Source organism: Dromiciops gliroides, chromosome 5 (assembly GCF_019393635.1).
Source record: "Dromiciops gliroides isolate mDroGli1 chromosome 5, mDroGli1.pri, whole genome shotgun sequence".
In the NCBI taxonomy this organism is placed as follows: domain Eukaryota; kingdom Metazoa; phylum Chordata; class Mammalia; order Microbiotheria; family Microbiotheriidae; genus Dromiciops; species Dromiciops gliroides.
This window is the reverse complement of record NC_057865.1, coordinates 17800576-17821192: the sequence shown is the minus strand read 5'-3', so window position 1 is coordinate 17821192 and position 20617 is coordinate 17800576. Positions and strand designations below refer to the sequence as shown.

The 20617-nt window shown below is 40.1% G+C and overlaps 1 protein-coding gene across 1 annotated transcript in view; it reads left to right on the top strand.

Annotated features, from left to right (window-relative positions):
- The window catches only part of HIBADH (3-hydroxyisobutyrate dehydrogenase), a 160193-nt gene extending 151411 nt beyond the window's left edge, over window positions 1-8782 (top strand). Inside the window, exon 8 of the mRNA XM_043968053.1 lies at window positions 7758-8782. Within this exon, the coding sequence (XP_043823988.1) occupies window positions 7758-7916 (159 nt within the window). The 3' untranslated portion in view covers window positions 7917-8782. The remainder of the gene's footprint in view (window positions 1-7757) is intronic.
- Window positions 8783-20617: the final 11835 nt, after the last annotated feature.

Sequence of the window (20617 nt, the reverse complement as noted above, 5' to 3'; positions counted from 1 at the left end):
CTATTCCTCTAAGTCGGGATGTTATGCTGTCCCAATACATTCCGATGAGAAAAATCAAAGGGATGGTAGAATATTCGAGCATCTTGCCCTTTAAACTGGGCTGGCTTTTCTGTTTAAAGCAAGACTTTTAGAGGCTTAAAGTCTTTAAGGGAGATTAGACAAAGGGAAAGTCCGCGGGGGGGGGGGGGGGGGGGGGGGTATTTGGAAAATCCACCGAATTAGCCGGCTTATGGCCAAACTAGGGAGGGTGGGAGGGTCCTTAAGGTCCCTTCGGGGTCGCCAAACTGTGAGATTTAAAATTGGATATTAGATCATAAATCTCCCCTACTTAACCCTTCCCTTAATTCATCTCCCAGACTAGTAAATGGAAGAAGCTTCTGGTTTTCTAGATAGAGCCTTTATTGTATATAAGGTGTTGTTGATTAGAAGGATAGGAAAACAGAAATACAGTACAAATCGTCTTAAATCTAGGCTGTCTATATTCCTTATAAAAACTCACCAAACCGATTTAGGCCACCTTTGGAGTGAGTCAGACCGTCTGTGCCGCGCCGCCCGGAGTCCCGCCAAGCCGGCAAAAAAAAAGGCTACTCCCGTTCTCTCCACCCCGGAAGTCAAAAAAAACCCGGCAGGCAGTCTGACATGCGCAGCAGGCGCACTGCACCCGGCAGGCAGTCTGACATGCGCAGCAGGCGGACTGCACCCGGCAGGCAGTCCGACATGCGCAGCAGGCAGACCGCTCATCTCCTCCCCAAAAGGGTGGTCCCTGAAAAACTGGCGTCTTTCACTTATCCTAACCGACTGTTAAAAACTTTCATATTTTACCACAGCCCAGATATAATGATGGTAGAGTTGAGCACAACTGGCAGTGCAGCTGGTAGGAAATGAAGAGTCAGCTGAAAGGGAGGCTTTGGGAGACGTTTTGTGCTCCATTCAGCAGTCCTCTGATCAAAAGAACAAGATCTACCATCACCTCTAATATTTGCTATAGTTCTGGAAAAACTAGCTGTAACAATAAGACAAGAAAAAATAAATTGAAGGACTAAGCATAGGCAATATGTAAATAAAATTACTGCTTTTTGCAGATGATAAAAAAGTTTACTTGGAGAATCCTAGAGACCCAACTAAAAGTTAATTGGAATAATAAAGTCAGTAAAGTAGCAGATTACAAGATAAATCAACAAAAATTATTAGATGTTATATATATTATCAAAAAAATCCAACTGTAAGAGATTGAAAATTTTTTTTTATTCAAAATAACACACAAATTATATGAATACAACTGCAAAGCACTCTTTAGAGAAATAAAAGAAGATTTAAATCATTGGAGAGTTATTAATTGCTCATGGTTAGGTGATGCTAATATAATTAAAATGATACTTACCTAATTAACTTAGTATTTTGGTACCATGCCAGTTACTTTATAGAAATAGACAAAAATAGTAATAAAATTCATTTGGAGGAAGAAAATGTCAAAAATCTCAGAAAGTAATGAAAGAAAGTGGGAAGTAAGGAAGCCTGACAGTGTCATTTTCTACACATCAAAGCAGTTTGCTGTTCATTAAACAGTGGAAAGCTAATCATATACATGATTCAGAAACACTAGAACATCAAAAGCATAAATTTTGGTAAATGCAAGGGTGCCAGCTACTGGGGTAAGGACTCACTGTTTGTTAGAGACTGCTGACAAGATTGGAAAACAATTGAGAGAAATCAGTTTTAGTCTAATATCTTCCACCATTTACAACAGTAAGCTTCATATGGATAAATGATGTAGATATAAGAACTTATCTCATAAGAAATAGAGAAAAAAAGAAAATTCATTTCATAACTATGGCTTGGGGGCAGGGAAGATTCTTGATTGAACAAGGGATACAGAGGAAGACAGGAAATAAAATGGAGAATTTTGATTATATAAGTTGTAAAGGGTTTTACACAAATGAAACCAATGTATTTAGAATGTGAAGGAAAAGAGTAAATGGAGGGAGGAGGGAGGAGAGAAGTCTTTGCAGTAAACTTCTCTGATGAAGGTCTGATATAAAAAATATATTGGGAACGGATTAAGATATAAAAACAAGAGCAATTCCCCAACAGATAGTTTTCAAAGGAAGAAGTCCAAACTTTTAATAATCATATGAAAAAATACTTCAAATTATTAATGATTAGAGAAGTACAAATTAAAATAAATCTAATATTCAACCTCACAACCATCAGATTGGCAAAAATGACAAAATGACAATTTTTAGAGGGCTATTGGAAAAGAGTAACTAATGAACTGTTGGGAGGAGCTGTCATTTGGTCTAGCCATTCTGGAAAGCAATTTGTTTAAATAGTATTTTATTTTTATGCAATTACATGTAAAGAAATTTTTAAACATTCATTTTTATATAAAATTTTGAGTTCCAAATCTTCCTCCCTCCCACCTCTACTGCTTCCCTAACACAATAAGCAGATTGATAGAGGTTATATATGTGAAATCATGTAAAACCTATATCCTTATTAGTCATGTTGTGAAAGAAGAAACAAAGCAAAAGGGAAAAATCATGAAAAAAATTATGCTTTGATCTGCGTTGACTCCGTAGTTCTTTCTCTGGATATGGAGAACATTTTCCATCATGAATCTTTTGGAATTGTCTTGTATCATTGTATTGCTGAGAAGAACTAAGTCTGTCACAGTTGATCATCACACAATGTTGATGTTACTGTGTATGATGTTCTAGTATTTCTTCACTTTGCATCAGTTCATGTAAGTTTTTCCAGGTTTTTCTGAAATCTGCCTGTGTGCTTCTCACCAATTTCCAATTCTTTGCCACCACAAAAAGAGGTGCTATAAATATCTTGTACATATAGGCCCTTTCCCTTTTTCTTTGGGATATAGACCTAGTAATGGTATTGCAAAAACACAATTTGATTGCCCTTTGGGCATAGTTCCAAATTGCTCTCCAGAAGGGTTAGATCAGTTCACAACTCCACCAACAGTGTAGTAGTGTCCCAATTTTCCCACATCTTCTCTAACATCTATTCATCGTTTGCCTTTTCTGCCATATTAGCCAATCTGATACGTGTGAAGTGGTACCTCAGAGTTGTTTTTCATTCGCATTTCTCTAATCAATTAGTGATTTAGAGCATTTTTCCATGTGACTATAGCTTTGATTTCTTCATCTGAAAACTGCCTGTTCAAATCCTTTGACCATTTATCAACTGGGGAATGACTTGTATTCTTATGAACTTGACTCAGTTTCTTTATCAGAGGCACTTGCTCTAAAATTGTTTCCCAACTTTCTGCTTCTGGAAAGCAGTTTGTAACTATGCCTCAAAAGCCACCAAACTGTGCATAGCCTTTCACCTAGCAATAGGACTAGTAGATCTATATACCCCAGTAAGCTCAAACTAAGATCAAAAGGACCCATCTGTACAAAAATATTTAAACAGCTCTTTTTGTTATAAACTGGAAACTCACAGTATTCCCATTGGTTGGGGTATGGTTGAATAAATTCTGAGATATAAATGTAGTAGAATATTTATTAACAACAATATTACAGGGCAGCTAGGTGGTGCAGTAGATAGAGCACCGGCCCTAGAGTCAGGAGTACCTGAGTTCAAATCCGGTCTCAGACACTTAACACTTACTAGCTATGTGACCCTGGGCAAGTCACTTAACCCCAATTGCCTCACTTAAAAACAAAACAAAACAAAACCAAAATTACAGGGGGCAGCTAGGTGGTGCAGTGGATAAAGCACTGGCCCTGGATTCAGGAGGACTTCAGTTCAAATCTGGCCTCAGACACTTGACACTTACTAGCTGTGTGACCCTGGGCAAGTCACTTAACCCTCATTGCCCTGACCAAAAAAAAAAAGCCTTTACAGAAACAGTTAACAATAGTAACTGTGAAAAAAAAATTTGAAGCAGAAACAAGAGTACCATAAGCTGATGATGATCATGGATGGATGGATAGATTGATGATGATTTGGTGAAGATGGGGATTGATTGATGACAATGAGAATGGATTGATGATGATAAAATATATGATACTTTGCTGGGCTACTGTGAAGAAAATTCTTTGTCAGGGATAAGGTACTATATAAATGTTATCTATTACTGTTGTCTCAAGAATCAACTCATGGGTTTATTGTAAGGAAATGTCTCTTTAAAGTACTATATAAATGTAGTTTACTATAAAAAAAATGATGAGCAAGAAGGTATCCGAAAAACCCGGAAAGACCTACATGAGCTGATGAAATGTGAAATGTACTGTATACAAAATAACAGCTGTGAATGACCGTCTTATTTTCCGCAATGCAATGATCCAAGACAACTCTGAAGGCCCTATCAAAAATGCCGTCCATCTACAGAGATAGAACCGATGGTGTCTGAATACAGATTGAAGCATAATTTTTTTTTTTGTTCCTTTACCTGACGTTTTGTTTTTGTCTGTTTTCTTTCACAACCTGGCTAATGTGGAAATGTTTTGCATGACTGTTCATGTACAGCTTATATTGAATTGCTTGAGTTGTTGGGGGGGGGAGGGAGGAAGAGAATTTGGAACACAAAGTTTAAAAAAATTGATGTCAAAATTTGTATTTACATGTAATTTGGAAAAAGAAAACTTAATGGGGGAAAAAACGACAACATTACAAAGACAGACAAATATCTTTGAAACCCTTAAGGACTCTGATCAGTTCCCTGACTGACCTCGGTTCTACAGGACTGATAATGAAGCATGCTGCCTGCCCACCTCCTGATGGAGAAATGATGGACTCAAAATACAGAACAAGACAGACATTTTCAAATATGACTAATGAGAGATTGTTTTTTTTTCCTTGACTGTGCAAATTAATTTTTTTGTTTTATTTCCTTGGGGGTGAGGTGAGAGGGAGAAGGGGGATAGGGTTGCTTTTTTTAAAAAGGAGAGAAAATTTGGTCAATGGAGCATTTTTTTAATGCACAGACGAACACAGAAGGAAGCCCAGAAGCCATGATGGAGACATAGGACCAATCTGAGAGTTACATGATGAATTTTTTTTTTATTTTTTATTTTTTGTGGGGCAATGGTGGTTAAGTGACTTGCCCAGGGTCACACAGCCAGTAGGTGTCAAGTGTCTGAGGCCGAATTTGAACTCAGGAACTCCTGAATCCAGGGCTGGTGCTTTATCCACTTTGCTACCTAGCCGCCCCCGAATTTTTTTTTTGTTTGTTTTTTAGTGAGGCAATTGGGGTTAAGTGACTTGCCCAGGGTCACACAACTAGTAAGTGTTAAGTGTCTGAGGCCGGATTTGAACTCAGGTACTCCTGACTCCAGGACTGGTGCTCTATCCACTGCGCCACCTAGCTGCCCCCCGAATTTTTTTTTTAAAAGGCAAGCTATGCATAATACTATATGTGGAAATTCTAATTAGTGTTTTAAGTTAAGAATATTAGAACAATTTTAAGGGATATGAACACTTCCCTAAATAAGGACAAGCTATCAAAAACCATATCTGAGAAATAATTTAAGTCAATAATAATCAGAAAAATGCAAATTAAATTAACTCTGGAGGTTCCAACTCACCTTCATAAGATTGGCAAAGATAGCCTGAAAAAGGGAGAGAGGGAAGAGGAAAATTACAGTTGTTAGAAGGTCTGTGGGAAGATAGACACAAATTGACTACGGGAGAAAAGGAGTTTAGAACTAAACCCCAGTGTAATGACATTTGGGGTTTAGTTCTCAACTCCTTTTCTCCCATAGTCTGTTTGTGTCTATCTTCCCACCCTTGGCTCAGAAATAGCAATGCTATGGAAAGGGGAAAGGGATCCACATGTACAAAAATATTTATAGCTGCTCTTTATAGGCAAGGAATTGGAAGTTGAGGGGGTGCCCATCAATTGGGGAATGGCTGGTCAAGTTGTGGTATATGAATACAATGGAATACTATTGTGCTGTAAGAAACAATGAGCAGGAGGAGTTCAGAGAAACCTGGAAGGTCTTATGTGGGCTGATGATGAGTGAGATGAGCAGAACCAGAAGAACATTGTACACAGTATCATCAACATTGAGTGTTGACCTACTGTGATGGACTATATTCTTCTCACCAATGCAATGGTACAGAAGAGTTCCAGGGAACTCATGATAGAAGAGGATCTCCAAATCCAAGGGAAAAAAAAAAAGAACTGTGGAGTATAGATGCTGAATGAACCTTACTATTTCTTTTGTTTTTGGTGCTGTTGTTTTTTCTATTTTGAGGTTTTTCATCATTGCTCTGATTTTTCTCTTATAACATGACTAATGCAGAAATAGGATTAATGTTATTTTGTGTGTGTGTGTGTGTGTGTATAAATGTGGAGCTGCCCCTCCACATTTAGATTTTTAAACAAGTTAAATGATATATATAACAAAGAAATAGTGGGGCAGCTAGGTGGCACAGTGGATAGAGCACTGGCCCTGGATTCAGGAGTACCTGAGTTCAAATTGGGCCTCAGACACTTTACACTTACTAGCTGTGTGACTCTGGGCAAGTCACTTAACCCCAATTTCCTTGCCAAAAAAAAAAAAATAGCTAACTGCTCCTTAATTTAAAATTACAGTACAAAGGTCACCTACAATGAGACCCTGGGAGTGCCTATTACCTATTCATTGTTTGGTTCTTGGGAAGGAATGTATGGTATAAAGACATTTTCCTTATCAGGTCCTTCATTCAGTACAGGAACTAACTAGTGCAGATGGAGCTGTGCTTTCTCAGACATGTTCACTGTGTAAACGTATTTTGCTTGACTTAACTTATTTTTTAAAGAGAATGCTTGGCGGGTAGTAGTGAAGGTGACTTTTTAAAAAAGGAAGAAAAGAAAGAAAAGGCCATCAGTGGGAAATTTTTTAAATTCACAGAAGAAAGCAGGAGTTCAAAAAGGAACGCAGTCAAGCAGTACAATGTGGGTAACACTGTGTTAAATATAATATGTACTTGAAAAAATATGTAATACAAACTCATGGTTTCGTATACAATTCTCTTTCTCTCCCTTGTTGCATGTGGATATGTTTATTCTGTTTGTTCATCTTTATTAAATTCATAATTCTTGTAAAATAGAATTTTTTAAAAAATATGATACTAGGGGGCAGCTAGGTGGCACAGTGGATAAAGCACCAGCCCTGGATTCAGGAAGACCTGAGTTCAAATCTGACCTCAGACATTTGACACTAGCTGTGTGACTCTGGACAAGTCACTTAAACATCATTGCCCTGCCCCCCCTCCCCCACCAGTAACAAACACACACACACACACACACACACACACACACACACACAAAAACTGACACCATAAAACATTTTATTTGTAACCACACTTTTGTTATTTTCTTTTTTTTACATTTTTAAATTTTTTGTTATTGTCTTTTTTATGCTGAGTACACCATAAGAAATATCAACATACTTTTTATTTTTAATTTTTTTGGGAAGAGCCTTAAAATTAAAAGAAGTAAAAGTAAGAAATCTCAGTTGTAAATTACAGTCATCATTATTTATTTATTTATTTATTTTGGGGTGAGGCAATTGGGGTTAAGTGACTTGCCCAGGGTCACACAGCTAGTAAGTGTTAAGTGTCTGAGGTTGGATTTGAACTCAGGTACTCCTGAATCCAAGGCCAGTGCTTTATCCACTGCGCCACCTAGCTGCCCCAACACTTTTCACGTATCATCACTTATGTAAATATTGTAGTTTTGATAACAACAGTCCCTCTGCTAGCCTAACCGTTCTCCTTTTTCTCTCCTTTTCTTTGTTGTTTGGTTTCAGGATCTGGGCTTGGCACAGGACTCTGCTACCAACACCAAAAGCCCAATCTTTCTCGGAGGCCTGTCACATCAGATCTACAGGATGATGTGTGCCAAGGGCTATGCCAAGAAAGACTTCTCCTCGGTCTTCCAGTTTCTCCGGGAAGAAGAGAACTTGTGAACTGGCCCTGGCAGCCAGTGCTGGTAGACACCCAGTGCTTTCTGGGAGCCTTCTTGTAGCTTACTCCACCTGTAAGTGGGTCTGATCAGAGGTCGTGAGTCTGCTTTTGATTGTCTGGATCACAGGGGTCTAGATATAGGAAATTTTTCATCCATTTAAAAAAAACCTGCTTCTTTTTAGTTCATTTAGTGACCATGTCATCATTAAAGAAGTCTGTATTTTAAGGGCCACTGTCGGAGGCACACCAAAGCAATACCAAGCTTTAAAAATGCTGTTTTCATATTTTTGCCACCCCAAATCCAGCTGTCTTTGCTTACTTCAGATAGCCTATTAGTCATTTCATTTTACAAATAAACCAGCTCTCAATTAATTTTCAACAGAATAAAACCTTTCTTTGTGGGGAGAAGGAGGTATGGTTATAGGGATGAGTAAATTGGTTAAACTGAGGAAGTATGGTCCCTAGCCACCTTCCCAATAAGTTTGTCTTCTCAAACACATGGTTTCTCTTAGGTTAATAAAGTTACTGATTTTTTTTTTGGTTCCAAGGAGTTGATAAAAATGAAGTAAAAACTTGTTGAGTGTTTTACAATTTGGACTTAGTTACAATATCTTTGTGTGTGTGTGTGTGCGCGTATGTGTGTGTGTGTGTCCCTGTCTCTTTCAGTAAAGCCTCCACAGACTATGAACTGATTTTTAAACTTTTTGTTTTCTTGTACATTTTTTTTCAAGTATTTTTGAACATCAAAAGAATGGCATCTGTAGGTCCTACTCCTGGGTTAACAATGTATATCTGCTTTAGATGATTATTATGTTACTCGAAGTAAACAAACTACATTATTTTGAATTCAAATAAATTTCTATGCTGATAATGCCTTCTTAGAGTTTTCACTTTTTCTTTGTGTTTACTGATTGTGAAGATCCCATCAATGAGTAGAGGTCCCAGCCCAGCCAGCCCTTCTCCCTGGTGGATATCTTCTGCCAATGCTCCATTGCCTCTTTGGTCCTCTGAGGTTTTTATAGCAACTGGTTCTTTTCTTTAAGAACAAAAGAACCAACCTGGTAACTCTGTTATGGCCCCTGACTCATGGGTCATCCCAGGCAGTGAGAGATTAGTGACATAGACTAAAAAAGGCCAACATGAAGCTGGGTCCAGCATCTCACTGGCCTGCTGAGGGAGACCCCAGGAGCAGAAGTGCCAGGTAACAGTAGGTGTGTTGACCAGATTTGACCACACACCCACAAGAACTGGATTCATGCTCCTCCCACCCCCCAGAATGGAATAGGCTTGCCCCCCTTCGGTGTATAATCAAACAGATAAATACTAATATTCAATCCAGTTGTCAGTGTAACCGGAGTGATCTTCCTAAAGTGCAGGTTCAACCATGTCACCTCCTACTCAGTAAACTCCAGTGGTTCCCCGTCAGCTTGAGGATCAAACACAAAATGTGCTGTTTGACATTCAAAGCCCTTCATAACTAGCCCCCTCTTACCTCACCAGTCTTTTTAAACTTCACTCCCCGATACATCATCTCCAGTCTAGTGACACTGGCCTCTGGCTGCTGCATCTCTCAGCTGCCTGTCTCTCATGGGTAATGGGTCTAGAACTGAATAATAAGAGGAAAGTGGCTGGATTCCATCAGGAAATTCTGCTTTGTTTTCACTGACCTCAGGAAGCTTCTTCCCATAGAAACCCACAGTCCTCTTCTGTTGGTGCCCCCTGACTGAAGCATTGTAGACCCATAATTTCCAAAGGCAGATGGGGAGATGCATGGTAGGTCATGTGATATTGTTAACAAGGATGAGTTGCATGCAACACATAAATTGAGACATGATTCTAGAACTTTCCATTTGGGAGGAATGGGTAACAGATGAGCAAACTGAGTGCTGTAGTGTTGTGCCCAGAACGTAAAAGACTCAGAGAAAGGCCCGTTGGACAGATCTTCCATGGAGGAGGATGGGAAGACGGAGGCAAGAATTGCACACAAGGAGAAGGCATGATGGGGAGTCCCCACATGGATGAGGTGATGGGCTTTAAACCTTTGAAGTACACCCTTACACCCCTTTTTGCACAAGTCATCGGCAATAAACTACTGACTATTTAGGACAGCCTTGTGTTTCTTTGTGTCAGGAGGAACAGAACGTGTGCATTTAGTGCTTGACTTGTGTCCTAAACACATGTTGGATCGTTTTGTCATTGTAGTCCAGTCTCATTTTCGTAGGTTTATCTGGAAACTTGTAGGTAAACAAACAAAACTATGAGAAGAAAATGTCTGATTACAGAGGTAGATTACACTTCTGTATGTCACCAAGTTCTCTTCATGTAATTCTGCATAACCTCACCTTGAGACAACCTGAAGATGGTTCTCATGACAAGCACGGACAACTTTGCACAAATATCTCCTCCCAGCTATGCTTCTGCCTACAGACTTGGCACCATGACTTAGCTGCCCTTTTTCTTTTCCCCTGGAATTTCCCTCAGTCTCTGGGACCTTCTAACCCTGTAATGTTCCTTTGCCATCCTAGCCCCCTTCTATTGATGAGTTCCTTTGGGGGAAGGGCCTAGGCCAGCTTGCTTCAGCTGCTTCTTCTGGCTTTATCTGACTTCCTTGCTGTTTCTTGAGATGCATAGTCTTTCTACCCCCTTTAGAATAGAAACTCTTAAGGGCAGAAACTTTCTTTTTGCTTGTATTTATATTCCTAGGCATTAGCACAGTGCCTGGCATATAGTAAAAGTTTAATAAATGATTGTCACCTGCCTTCCTTGACATGTTAAAAATAAAAGTTATAGGTACATGTACCTTTTCCCCTATGCATTTTTGAGGCCATTTAGAATTTAACCTCTTGTTATTGTTGAGTCATTTCTGCCATGTCTGACCTTTCATGACCCCATTTGGGGTTTTCTTGGCAGAGATCTTGGAGTAGTTTGCCATTTTTATCTAGCTTGTTTTACAGAAACTGAGGCCAACAGGATTAAATTACTTGTCCAGGGTCACACAGCTAGGAAGTATCAGAGATCAGATTTGAACTCAGATCTTCCCAACTCCAGGCCTGGCACTCTATCCACTGCACCACCTGCTGCCCCATGTAATCTCCTGACCATCTAAGCTATATGGAGTCCACACCCACTAAATTCCATCAAAGGCTCCATTTACACTGTGGATTTCCAGGAGTCACTTGATGCTCTGTGTGACTCATTTTGCTTTCTTCCTGATGTTGATGGGATCATGGTGAAATCAAATATGGCACAATTCCAGTCACAGCTGAATCTCCTTGACTTGCATCCTCTCCTCAGTGTAGGGATATTGATCTTTTACCTGATTTTCTAAGTGATCAGGTGCATTTGTGCCCTCCCCACTGCAGAGACAATCACGAAAGCCTCATTTGAACAAAGAAGTCTGGGAGAGTTAGCCAAATCTAGAATTTCTCCCCAGATTGCTGCCAGGGGCAAGTGCTCATCAAAAGGGTTCACATCACTGCTAGCCTCAGCTGGAATAACTGCACTCTGGAGTGGTTTTACATGGGCAGCCTGCCTGCACCTGGGTTTTAGCCGTCCTTCAGTTCAATGGAAGAAGGAGCTTAAGGACTTCATTGGGGTGGTACATGCAAGATGTAAGGGCCATCCACCGATTTCCACATAGCATGGATACACCTGTGGCATTCATACGACTTTTTAATACTCAATGGTGTTCTTCATATCACAATTCAAGTATACATCAGGAGAATGGAGATCTATTTCACTTTGACCAGAATTAAAATCTTGAAAAGGAGACATAGGCTTCTGGAGGGCAGGGGTTGGGGGTTGTTTGGGGCTTTGTCTCTGTATCCTTGAGATGTACGGCATAGTGCCTGGAACCTGGCAGGTGCTTAATAATTGCTTGTCAGATGCAGTCCAATTGAATCAGATCAGCTTTCAGTGAGTGGTATTTGCCAGTCTTACGATAAGTTGTTATCCTATCTTAAAAGCAGGTTGTAAGATTTTTGAAAGGTAATTTGACAACTTCATGCATGTGCTTCCAGAAACTTTTGGATCATTTGCTTCTGGCTAAATATTATTTATTGCTCATACAGTAATCCCATTTATTAGGACTTTTATAGCAGGGAGTAGATTCAGTAATCAATACAATTTTATTAATGATAATCTATCATGGCTAGTAAAGAGGTAGTAAGAGAATCTCATCTTGACTGCACCACTTGAATAAGCGTGACACACAGACAGTGCTTAGCCAGGACCTACATATTAGCAGGTATATCTGAAAAATCATGATGCTGGCAGAAGGGAGAGAAACCCTCCTCACAGCCAGACTCATAAAATCAAAGGGCAGCGATGGCTGTGTCCACATCCCCCCCCCCATCCCCTCCCCATTTGGGGATGGAGCTTTTTTTTTTTTTTTTTAATCTCCAAAAGGCCAGAATTTGGCATTTGCCTCATTGGTCATTAAAAATGATAAATCCCCAGCATGGATTATGCTGGGCAATGCTGTAGAGAAAAGCAAAAGTAGCCTCATACTGCCCTACACTCTGTTTAAAACTAGAAATAAAAATGGCCTAGTGATGGTCGCAACCCAAGAGTACAAAGAGAAGAAAAAAACGAGATGGTTTTCTCAAGTCACTGGAAACCAAGCATGTAATTTTTTTTTTAATTTTGAAGAGAAGATGCCAGGACTGATTAAGATTCTTTGGACCTCTGGAAGAGAAACACGTAGGTGGCAAGTCCTCCAAGTTCTTGGCATTCTGAGAAGGGAACCATCCAGCTGCTTGTAAACATTCCCCTTGAGAGACCTTTGATGGGCTTCTGTGCACCCTCCACAGTCTGGAGGGGACGACAGATTGTTAGGTCATAGCTAAAACCGGCCCGGACGGTTTTCTTGTTTTTGACAGAGGGAGTCCTTGTGTCAGAGATCATCCAGTGTCAGAAAGAATCCGCCATTCTCTTAGTTCTCAGCCCTCCCTTAGGAAAACCAGGGAAATGGAAATGTGGGATGTTTGTTATGTATGAGCCAATGGAAAGGGAAATAGGCAGAGCTAAGAGAAGTCTGTGAAGAGCAATAGAACAATGTAAAGGATGAATGAAACGATGAAAGGGTCACTAACGGAAGTCGGACTCTGAATAACAGGAACAATAATGATAGAGAGGCAATGTGGTAGACTGGATTGAGAGCTGGGATAAAGCTGGGAAGAGCTGGGTTCAAATCTCACCTCTGAAACTTGCTGTGGGACCCTGGGCAAATCACCTCATCTCCTAGTGCCATTAGGCAGTTCTTTATGGCTAAGAAGGAGAAAGAAAACAGGTCTTGTTCTGAAGTATTTGAACTCCCCATCCCTGATGACTCTGACAACATTATGGTCTAAGCAAAAACAAAACAAAATACCTAGAGCCAACATGGGTTGGCCACATGGTTTGCCCCCCACCCCCTTCCCCCCAAGATCCTGTCTTATGAAGAATGGTTGATGCCTCACTACCTTACAATGACATTTGCTCCTGCTACTAAAAAGATAGTCCCTCAAAATAAAGGAACGTTTCTCTTTTTGTTAACACTAAATTCAGTTCCCTCTTTTTTAAAACAATGGGGGTCAAACAGAATGACTTCTGAGTCCCCATTCCTGCCCCCTGGAATTCCAGGATTCCATGCTTCTGTTGGGACCAACACCTTTGGCCAAAGACTGAGCTTTCTGAGACAGAGGGGGCCTGCAGAGTAGAGTAAACACGAGGCAGGAGTTAACTAGCAGAGACTCTCATCAGCAAAAATGAGCTATCATGTTTCCCTGGCACTGTTAGCTCATTAAAGGAACATCCCTAAACCAAGCAAAGAGAATGAATCACTTCTAATGCTTGGGCAGATCGCAGGCCTCAGGTCAAGGCTAAGGTCAACAGAGAAGTCTCAGAATGGGAGAAGGTTAAGGTTGCATTTGCTCTGAGAGTAGCTCCAATTAGAAATCTATGGAAGAAATTTCTGGAAAGGGAAAAAAAAGCCCAAAGATTCTCAAAGGAACACAACTCATTCAAGCCACGGCCATAGAGGTGGAATTGAGCGCTAAAGGTCAACGATGGCTGAGGGGATCTGAGCTGAGTGAACCCTCAAGAAGGAAGGAGAGTCACCTTTTCAAGATAAACTCTTGACGGGCACCCAAAATGACTGCTGTCTCCTGTGGATACACTACTGTGGCAAATAACGGAATTATAACAAAAATAGCCGACATTTTTAGGGTGCTTTAAGGTTTGCAAAGTATTTTTATGCACACTATCTCACCTGAACCTCACCCCAGCCATGTGAAGCATTTGTTAAGTGTTCCAGACTGTGCCAAGTGCCTGGCACATGAAGAACACAAGAAAGGAAAGGAAAGGAAAGGAAAGGAAAGGAAAGGAAAGGAAAGGAAAGGAAAGGAAAGGAAAGGAAAGGAAAGGAAAGGAAAGGAAAGGAAAGGAAAGGAAAGGAAAGGAAAGGAAAGGAAAGGAAAGGAAAGGAAAGGAAAGGAAAGGAAAGGAAAGGAAAGGAAAGGAAAGGAAAGGAAAGGAAAGGAAAGGAAAGGAAAGGAAAGGAAAGGAAAGGAAAGGAAAGGAAAGGAAAGGAAAGGAAAGGAAAAAGAACAGTACCTGCTCTGGAGAATCTCACAGTCTGAGGGAGACAACATGCAAACACTTGTTTAATGGGAGGTGTATCAGAGGGAAGTCACTAAGATTAAGGACGACTGGGAAAGGCTCCTGGCAGAAGGTTGGACGTGAGCTGAACCTTGAAGGAAGACAGGGAAGTCGGGAGGTGGCGCTGAGGAGGGAGAGAGCTCCAGTCATGGGGGGACAGTCAGTGAGAAAACTCTGTCCAGAGATAGAGTCTGAGGAATCGAAAGAAGATGCCAAGTACACAGAAGAACATAAAGTGTAGGACGTCTGGAAAAAGGATGGGGCCAGGCTCCAAAGGGCTTCACCAGCCAAACAGGGTTTTAGATTTGGTCCTGAGGGAATAGGGAGCCACAGAAGTTTACTGAATAGGGGCAGGGCAAACAGCAGCGCACCCCAGAGAGCTGAATGGAGGAGGGTGTTGAATTTAAAGGTGCTAACAGCCCTTGCAGTCATTCAGTAGCATTGAAGCAAAGCTTAGCACCTAGTTAACAAGAATAATTAGTTAAAATGGGGAGCTACCAGATGGAGGAGGTGAGCACCTCCCCCAGTCTGCCCTTTTCTTCTCCCCCATCCTTGCCCTCCCCTAGACAAGCTCCCCAGCTCTGGCCTCACTCCGTGTCCCAGGAACTCTGTTTCCCTCAGTGAGATGGTATCTTCTATCGCCCCCACAAAAATTACTGCTCTAAGGGTAGTTTGTGGTACTTGCCCAAGCAGAACAATTCCGACTTTGAGCTCTGTATGGGAGGAAGGTCTTGCTGGTGTTGTAATCATCATGTTGCAACTGCTGAATGTTATGGTCACAGAGATTGTGTCAGAGATGGGATTGGAACCCAGGTCTTAAAATCCATTACTCTCTACCCTATCATACACTCTGCAGACTGTAGTATGTTAACACAATAAGCATTTTGGCATTCTAAAGGGACAAACAGGACTATGGAAATCCTATGCAAAGGAGAGGTAAATTAATGGATATACAGTGGTTACAACAACCTAAACAGTATACTCATGAAATCCTGGGGACCAAAAGAAGTGGTAGAGTTTGGGATTTGGTGTGGCGATTGATGTCCTGTTACACGAGTTTATTTTGCATTGTAAAGTTGATAAAACATATACTTCTTGAAAAGAGAGCAGCAGGACAGACTATCACAGTGATGATTACGTAGAAGACAAATGAAGGGCAGCTAGGTGGTGCAGTGGATAAAGCACTGGCCCTGGATTCAGGAGGACCTGAGTTCAAATCCGGCCTCAGCCACTTGACACTTACTAGCTGTGTGACCCTGGGCAAGTCACTTAACCCTCATTGCCCCCCCCAAAAAAAGATGAATGAAGCCATGAAGAAAAAAGACAGTGCTTTTATGTTTTCTGCAGGACCTACTACATCATGATAGCTACAATATAAATACCACATAATAATCTCATTCTTCTACTTCTATCAAGTATTACCTAACCACATTCTACAGGCCCAGTGTATCAGAAATCATAGCATATAGCTCACATTCCCGCAATGTTATATAAAATGGGATACGATGCTTACGTCATTCCTATTTTACAAATGATCAGAAAGGTTAACAGGCAATGTGGCATAATATGGAGAGAGCTAGCCTTGGAGTCAGGTAAGCCTGGGCTCAAGTGCTACCTTTGATTGTGGGGCCCTGGGGAAGATACTTAATATCCAAACACTATAAATAAGAATAGTAATAATAATAATAATAATAATGGCAATAGCTAACATTCATTTAGCTTACAAAGTGCTCTACAAATATGATCTCATTTTCAATTCAATTCAATAAACATTTAGTAAGCACTTACTATGTGCCAGGGCACTGTGTTAAGCCCCGTTATCCTCACAATATTCCTGAGAGGTAGGGCTGCTATTATCCCCATAGTACAGATGAGAAAACTGAGGTAGACAGAGGTTAAGCGACTTGCCCAGAGTCACGCAGCCAGTAAGTGTCTGAAGCTGGATTTGAAGACAGACGCTAGTCTTCCTGAGTCTCATCCACTGGACCACCCAGCTGCAGCTCCCAAAGACTCTAAGTTGCAATCTTTGCTCATACCTCTAGCAGACAGAATGGCTGCCATGCTAAATTCTTTCAGTCTCTGTGAACCATTGGCCAAGTTCTGCATCCTTCAAGGATGCCATTTCACCTTGTGGGGTGGAGTCACTTCTTCCCTTCCTGGTTTTTAGTGAGTGTAAGGCGCTTAGATGAAGTTAATGGATGATAGTGTGAAGCTAAACTGACAAAGAAAAGCCACCAGCAAACCTCCCTCCCCCTCAGGATGCTAGTGCTTTCATTCTGAGAGGGTCTCTGTGTTGTCCTGTATTTCTTGTTTGTACATGGTTGTTTGCATTCCACTGGGAGCCCCTTAAGGGCAGGGGCTGTTTTTGCCCTTCTTTGTATCCCCAGCCTGGGCTTAAGAAATGCTTGGTGATTGCCCAACAGCTAAGAAACTCCCAGTTGCTAAGGCAAGAGTTAACTTCTTTCTTTCTTTCTCTCTTTTTCTCTTTCTTTCTTTCTTTCTTTCTTTCTTTCTTTCTTTCTTCATTTATCCATTCATTCATTTATCTATCTATTCATCTATTTATTTGTCCATCTGTCCATTTATTTATTCATTCATTCCTTTATTTAGCTATCTATTCATCTATTTATCTATCCATTTATTTGTTTGTCCATTCATTCATTCATTGTTTGTTTGTAATAAATAAAAGTATTTTATTATTTTCCAGTTGCATAGTTTTCAACATTTATTTTCGTAGGAATTTTAGTTCCAAATTTTTCTTCCACCCTCCCTTCCCTCCCTCCTCCCCAAGATGGAAAGCAGTCTGATATAGGTTATATATGTACAATCACATTAAACATATGTCTGCAATAGTCATCTTGTGGAAGAAGAATCAGAGCACAAAGGAAAAACCTCAAAAAAGAAGGAAAAAAAACCAGCCCCAAAGTAGAAACATTATGGTTCAATCTGCATTCATAATCCACAGTTCTTTTTTTTCTGAATGTTGAGAACATTCATATCATGAGTTCTTTGAAACTGTTTTGGATTGTTGCACTGCTGAGAAGAGCCAAGTCTGCCCCTATTGTTCATCACAGAATGTTGCTGTTACGGTGTACAATGTTCTCCTGGTTCTGTTCATCTCACTCATCATCAGTCCATGAAAGTCCTTCCAGGTTTCTCTGAACTCCTGCTCATCATTTCTTACAGCACAATAGTATTCCATTACATTCATATACCACAACTTGTTTAGTCATTCCCCAGCTGATGGGCATTCCCTTGATTTCCAATTCTTTGCCACCACAAAAAGAGCTGCTATAAATATTTCCCTCTTCTATGATCTCTTTGGGAAACAGACCTAGCAGGGGTACCACTGGGTCAAAGGGTATGTACAGTCCCATAGCCCTTTGGGCATAGTTCCAAATTGGTCTCCAGAATGGTTGGATCAGCTCACAGCTCCACCAACAATGCATTAGTTTTCCAATTTTTCCACAGCTTCTCCAATGTTTATTATTTTCCTTTTTTTTTTGTCATATTAGCCAAGCTGATAGGTGTCAGGTGGTACCTCAGAGTTGTTTTAATTTGCATTTCTCTAATCAATAGTGATTTAGAGCATTTTTTCATGTGGTAATAGATAGTTTTGATTTCTTCATCAGAAAACTGCTGGTTCACATCCTTTGACCATTTCTCAATTAGGGAATGACTTGGATTCTTATAAATCTGATTTAGTTCCCTATTTTAGAAATTAGACCTTATCAGAAATTCTGGCTGTAAAAATTGTTTCCTAGTTTTCTGCCTCCCTTCTAATTTTGGCTGCATTGCTTCTGTTTGTACAAAAAATTTTTTAATTTAGTGTAATCAAAGTCTTCTATCTTGCATTTCATAATATTCTCTATCTCTTGTTTGGACATAAATTGTTTTCCTCTCCATAGATCTGAGAGGTAAACTATTCCTTCCTCTCCAATTTATCTATGGTATCACCCTTTATGTCTAAATCTTGAACCCATTTTGACCTTATTTTTGTATAAGATGTAAGCTGTTGGTCTATGCCTAGTTTCTGCCATACTATCTTCCAGTTTTCCCAGCAGTTTTTGTCAAATACTGAGTTCCTATTCTAGAAGCTGGAGTCTGGGTTTATCGAACAGTAGATTATTATAGTCATTTACTACTGTGTCTCCTGTGCCTAGCCTATTCCATTGATCCACCACTCTCTTTCTTAGCCAGTACCAAATAGTTTTGATAACTGCCGCTTTATAGTATAACTTCAAATCTGGTACATCTAGCCCACCTTCTTGTGCATTTTTTCATTAGTTCCCTTGATATTCTTAACTTTTTGTTCTTCCAGATGAATTTTATTATTATTTTTCCTAACTCTATAAAATAATTTTTAGGTAGTCTGATTGGTATGGCACCAAATAAGTAAATTAATTTAGGTAGAATTGTCATTTTTATTATATAAGCTTGGCCTATCCATGAGCAATTGGTATTTTTCCAATTACATAGATCTGATATTATCTGTGTGAAAAGTGTTTTGTAACTGTGTTCATAGAGTTCCTGGGTTTGTCTTGACAGGTAGACTCCCAAGAATTTTATATTGTCTACTGTTACTTTAAATGGAATTTCTCTTTCTATCTCTTGCTGTTGAACTTTGTCGGTCAAGTATAGAAATGCTGATAATTTGTGTGGGTTTATTTTATATCCTGCAACTTTGCTAAGGTTGTTAATTGTTTCAAGCAGTTTTTTAGTTGATTCTTTAGGATTCTCTAAATATACCATCACTAATTGAAACAATTTTACCTGGTACCTACCTTATGTAGTAGGTGCTTAGTAAGCACTTATTGGAAGGGACCTCAGAGAACAACCATAGCAGCTCATAATACCTCAACTCAATTCAACAAGACTTTGTGCAAGGCCTCAAGCTAAGCCTTGAAGACACAGAGCCAGAAAGGAGATCGACCTGGCCCTCAAGCATCTGAACCCCAGGCAGCCGGTTCAGTCTAGCTTCCACTCCTTGACACCACACTGCCTTCTTGGACATCTTAAAATCTCCATCTGTTGGAAGTACTTTCCTCTGCTGGAACTGTCCTGGTGCACCTCATTCCTTAGAAATGCCTCTCAGCACAATTTGGAACTATGCCCAAAGGGCTATGAAACTGTGCATACCCTTTAATCCAGTTATACCACTGCTAGGTCTATATCTCAGACATAAAAAAAAAAAGGCAGGGGTGGGGGAAACCTGTTTGTACAAAAATACTTATAGCAGCTCTTTTTCTGGGGACAAAGAATTAGAAATCAGGGGGATGTCCATAAATTGGGGAATGGCTGAACAAGCTATGGTATATGATTGGGATGAAATATTATTGTGCTATAAGAAATGACAAACAGGATTATTTCAGGAAAACCTGGGAAGATTTGTATGAACTGATGCAAAGTGAAGTGAGCAGAATCAGGAGAAGTTTATACACAGTAACAGCAATATTGTACAATGAACTGTGAATGACTTAGCCATTCTAAGCAATACAGTGATCCAAGAAAATTACAAAGGACTCATGATGCAACATGCTATCCTCCTCCAGAGAAAGAATGGGTGTTTTCTGAATACAGACCAAAGCATGCTATTTTTCACTTTCTTTCTTTTTGTTTGTTTGGGTCTTCTGATACAAAATGAATAATATGGTAATGTTTTACACGATTGCATATCTCAGAGAAGATGGAGTGGACGGAAGGGAGGGATAGAATTTGGAACTCAAAATATTTTTTTAAATGTTTAAAATTGTTTTAACATGCAATTGGGAAAAACCAAAATATTATTTAAAGAAAGAAAGACGTGCCTCTCAGAACTCTTCCTAGGAAAAAATACAGCTCAAACTTCAAAGTAAACTCTGGATTGTCTTTGGTGGCCTGCTCTTCTAGTCCATTTTTGTCAGGGACCTTTCCCCCGTTATATTTAGTATCCTGGTAATCCAGTTATGCCAGATGGTTTCCCTTTTTGGAGGAAATCGCAAATGGATTCTGCATGGCCAGATCCTGTCCTCGGCCCAGCCTGCTCTCTCTCTGCTCGGCCTCCACACTGATGGAGTGGCCGGTC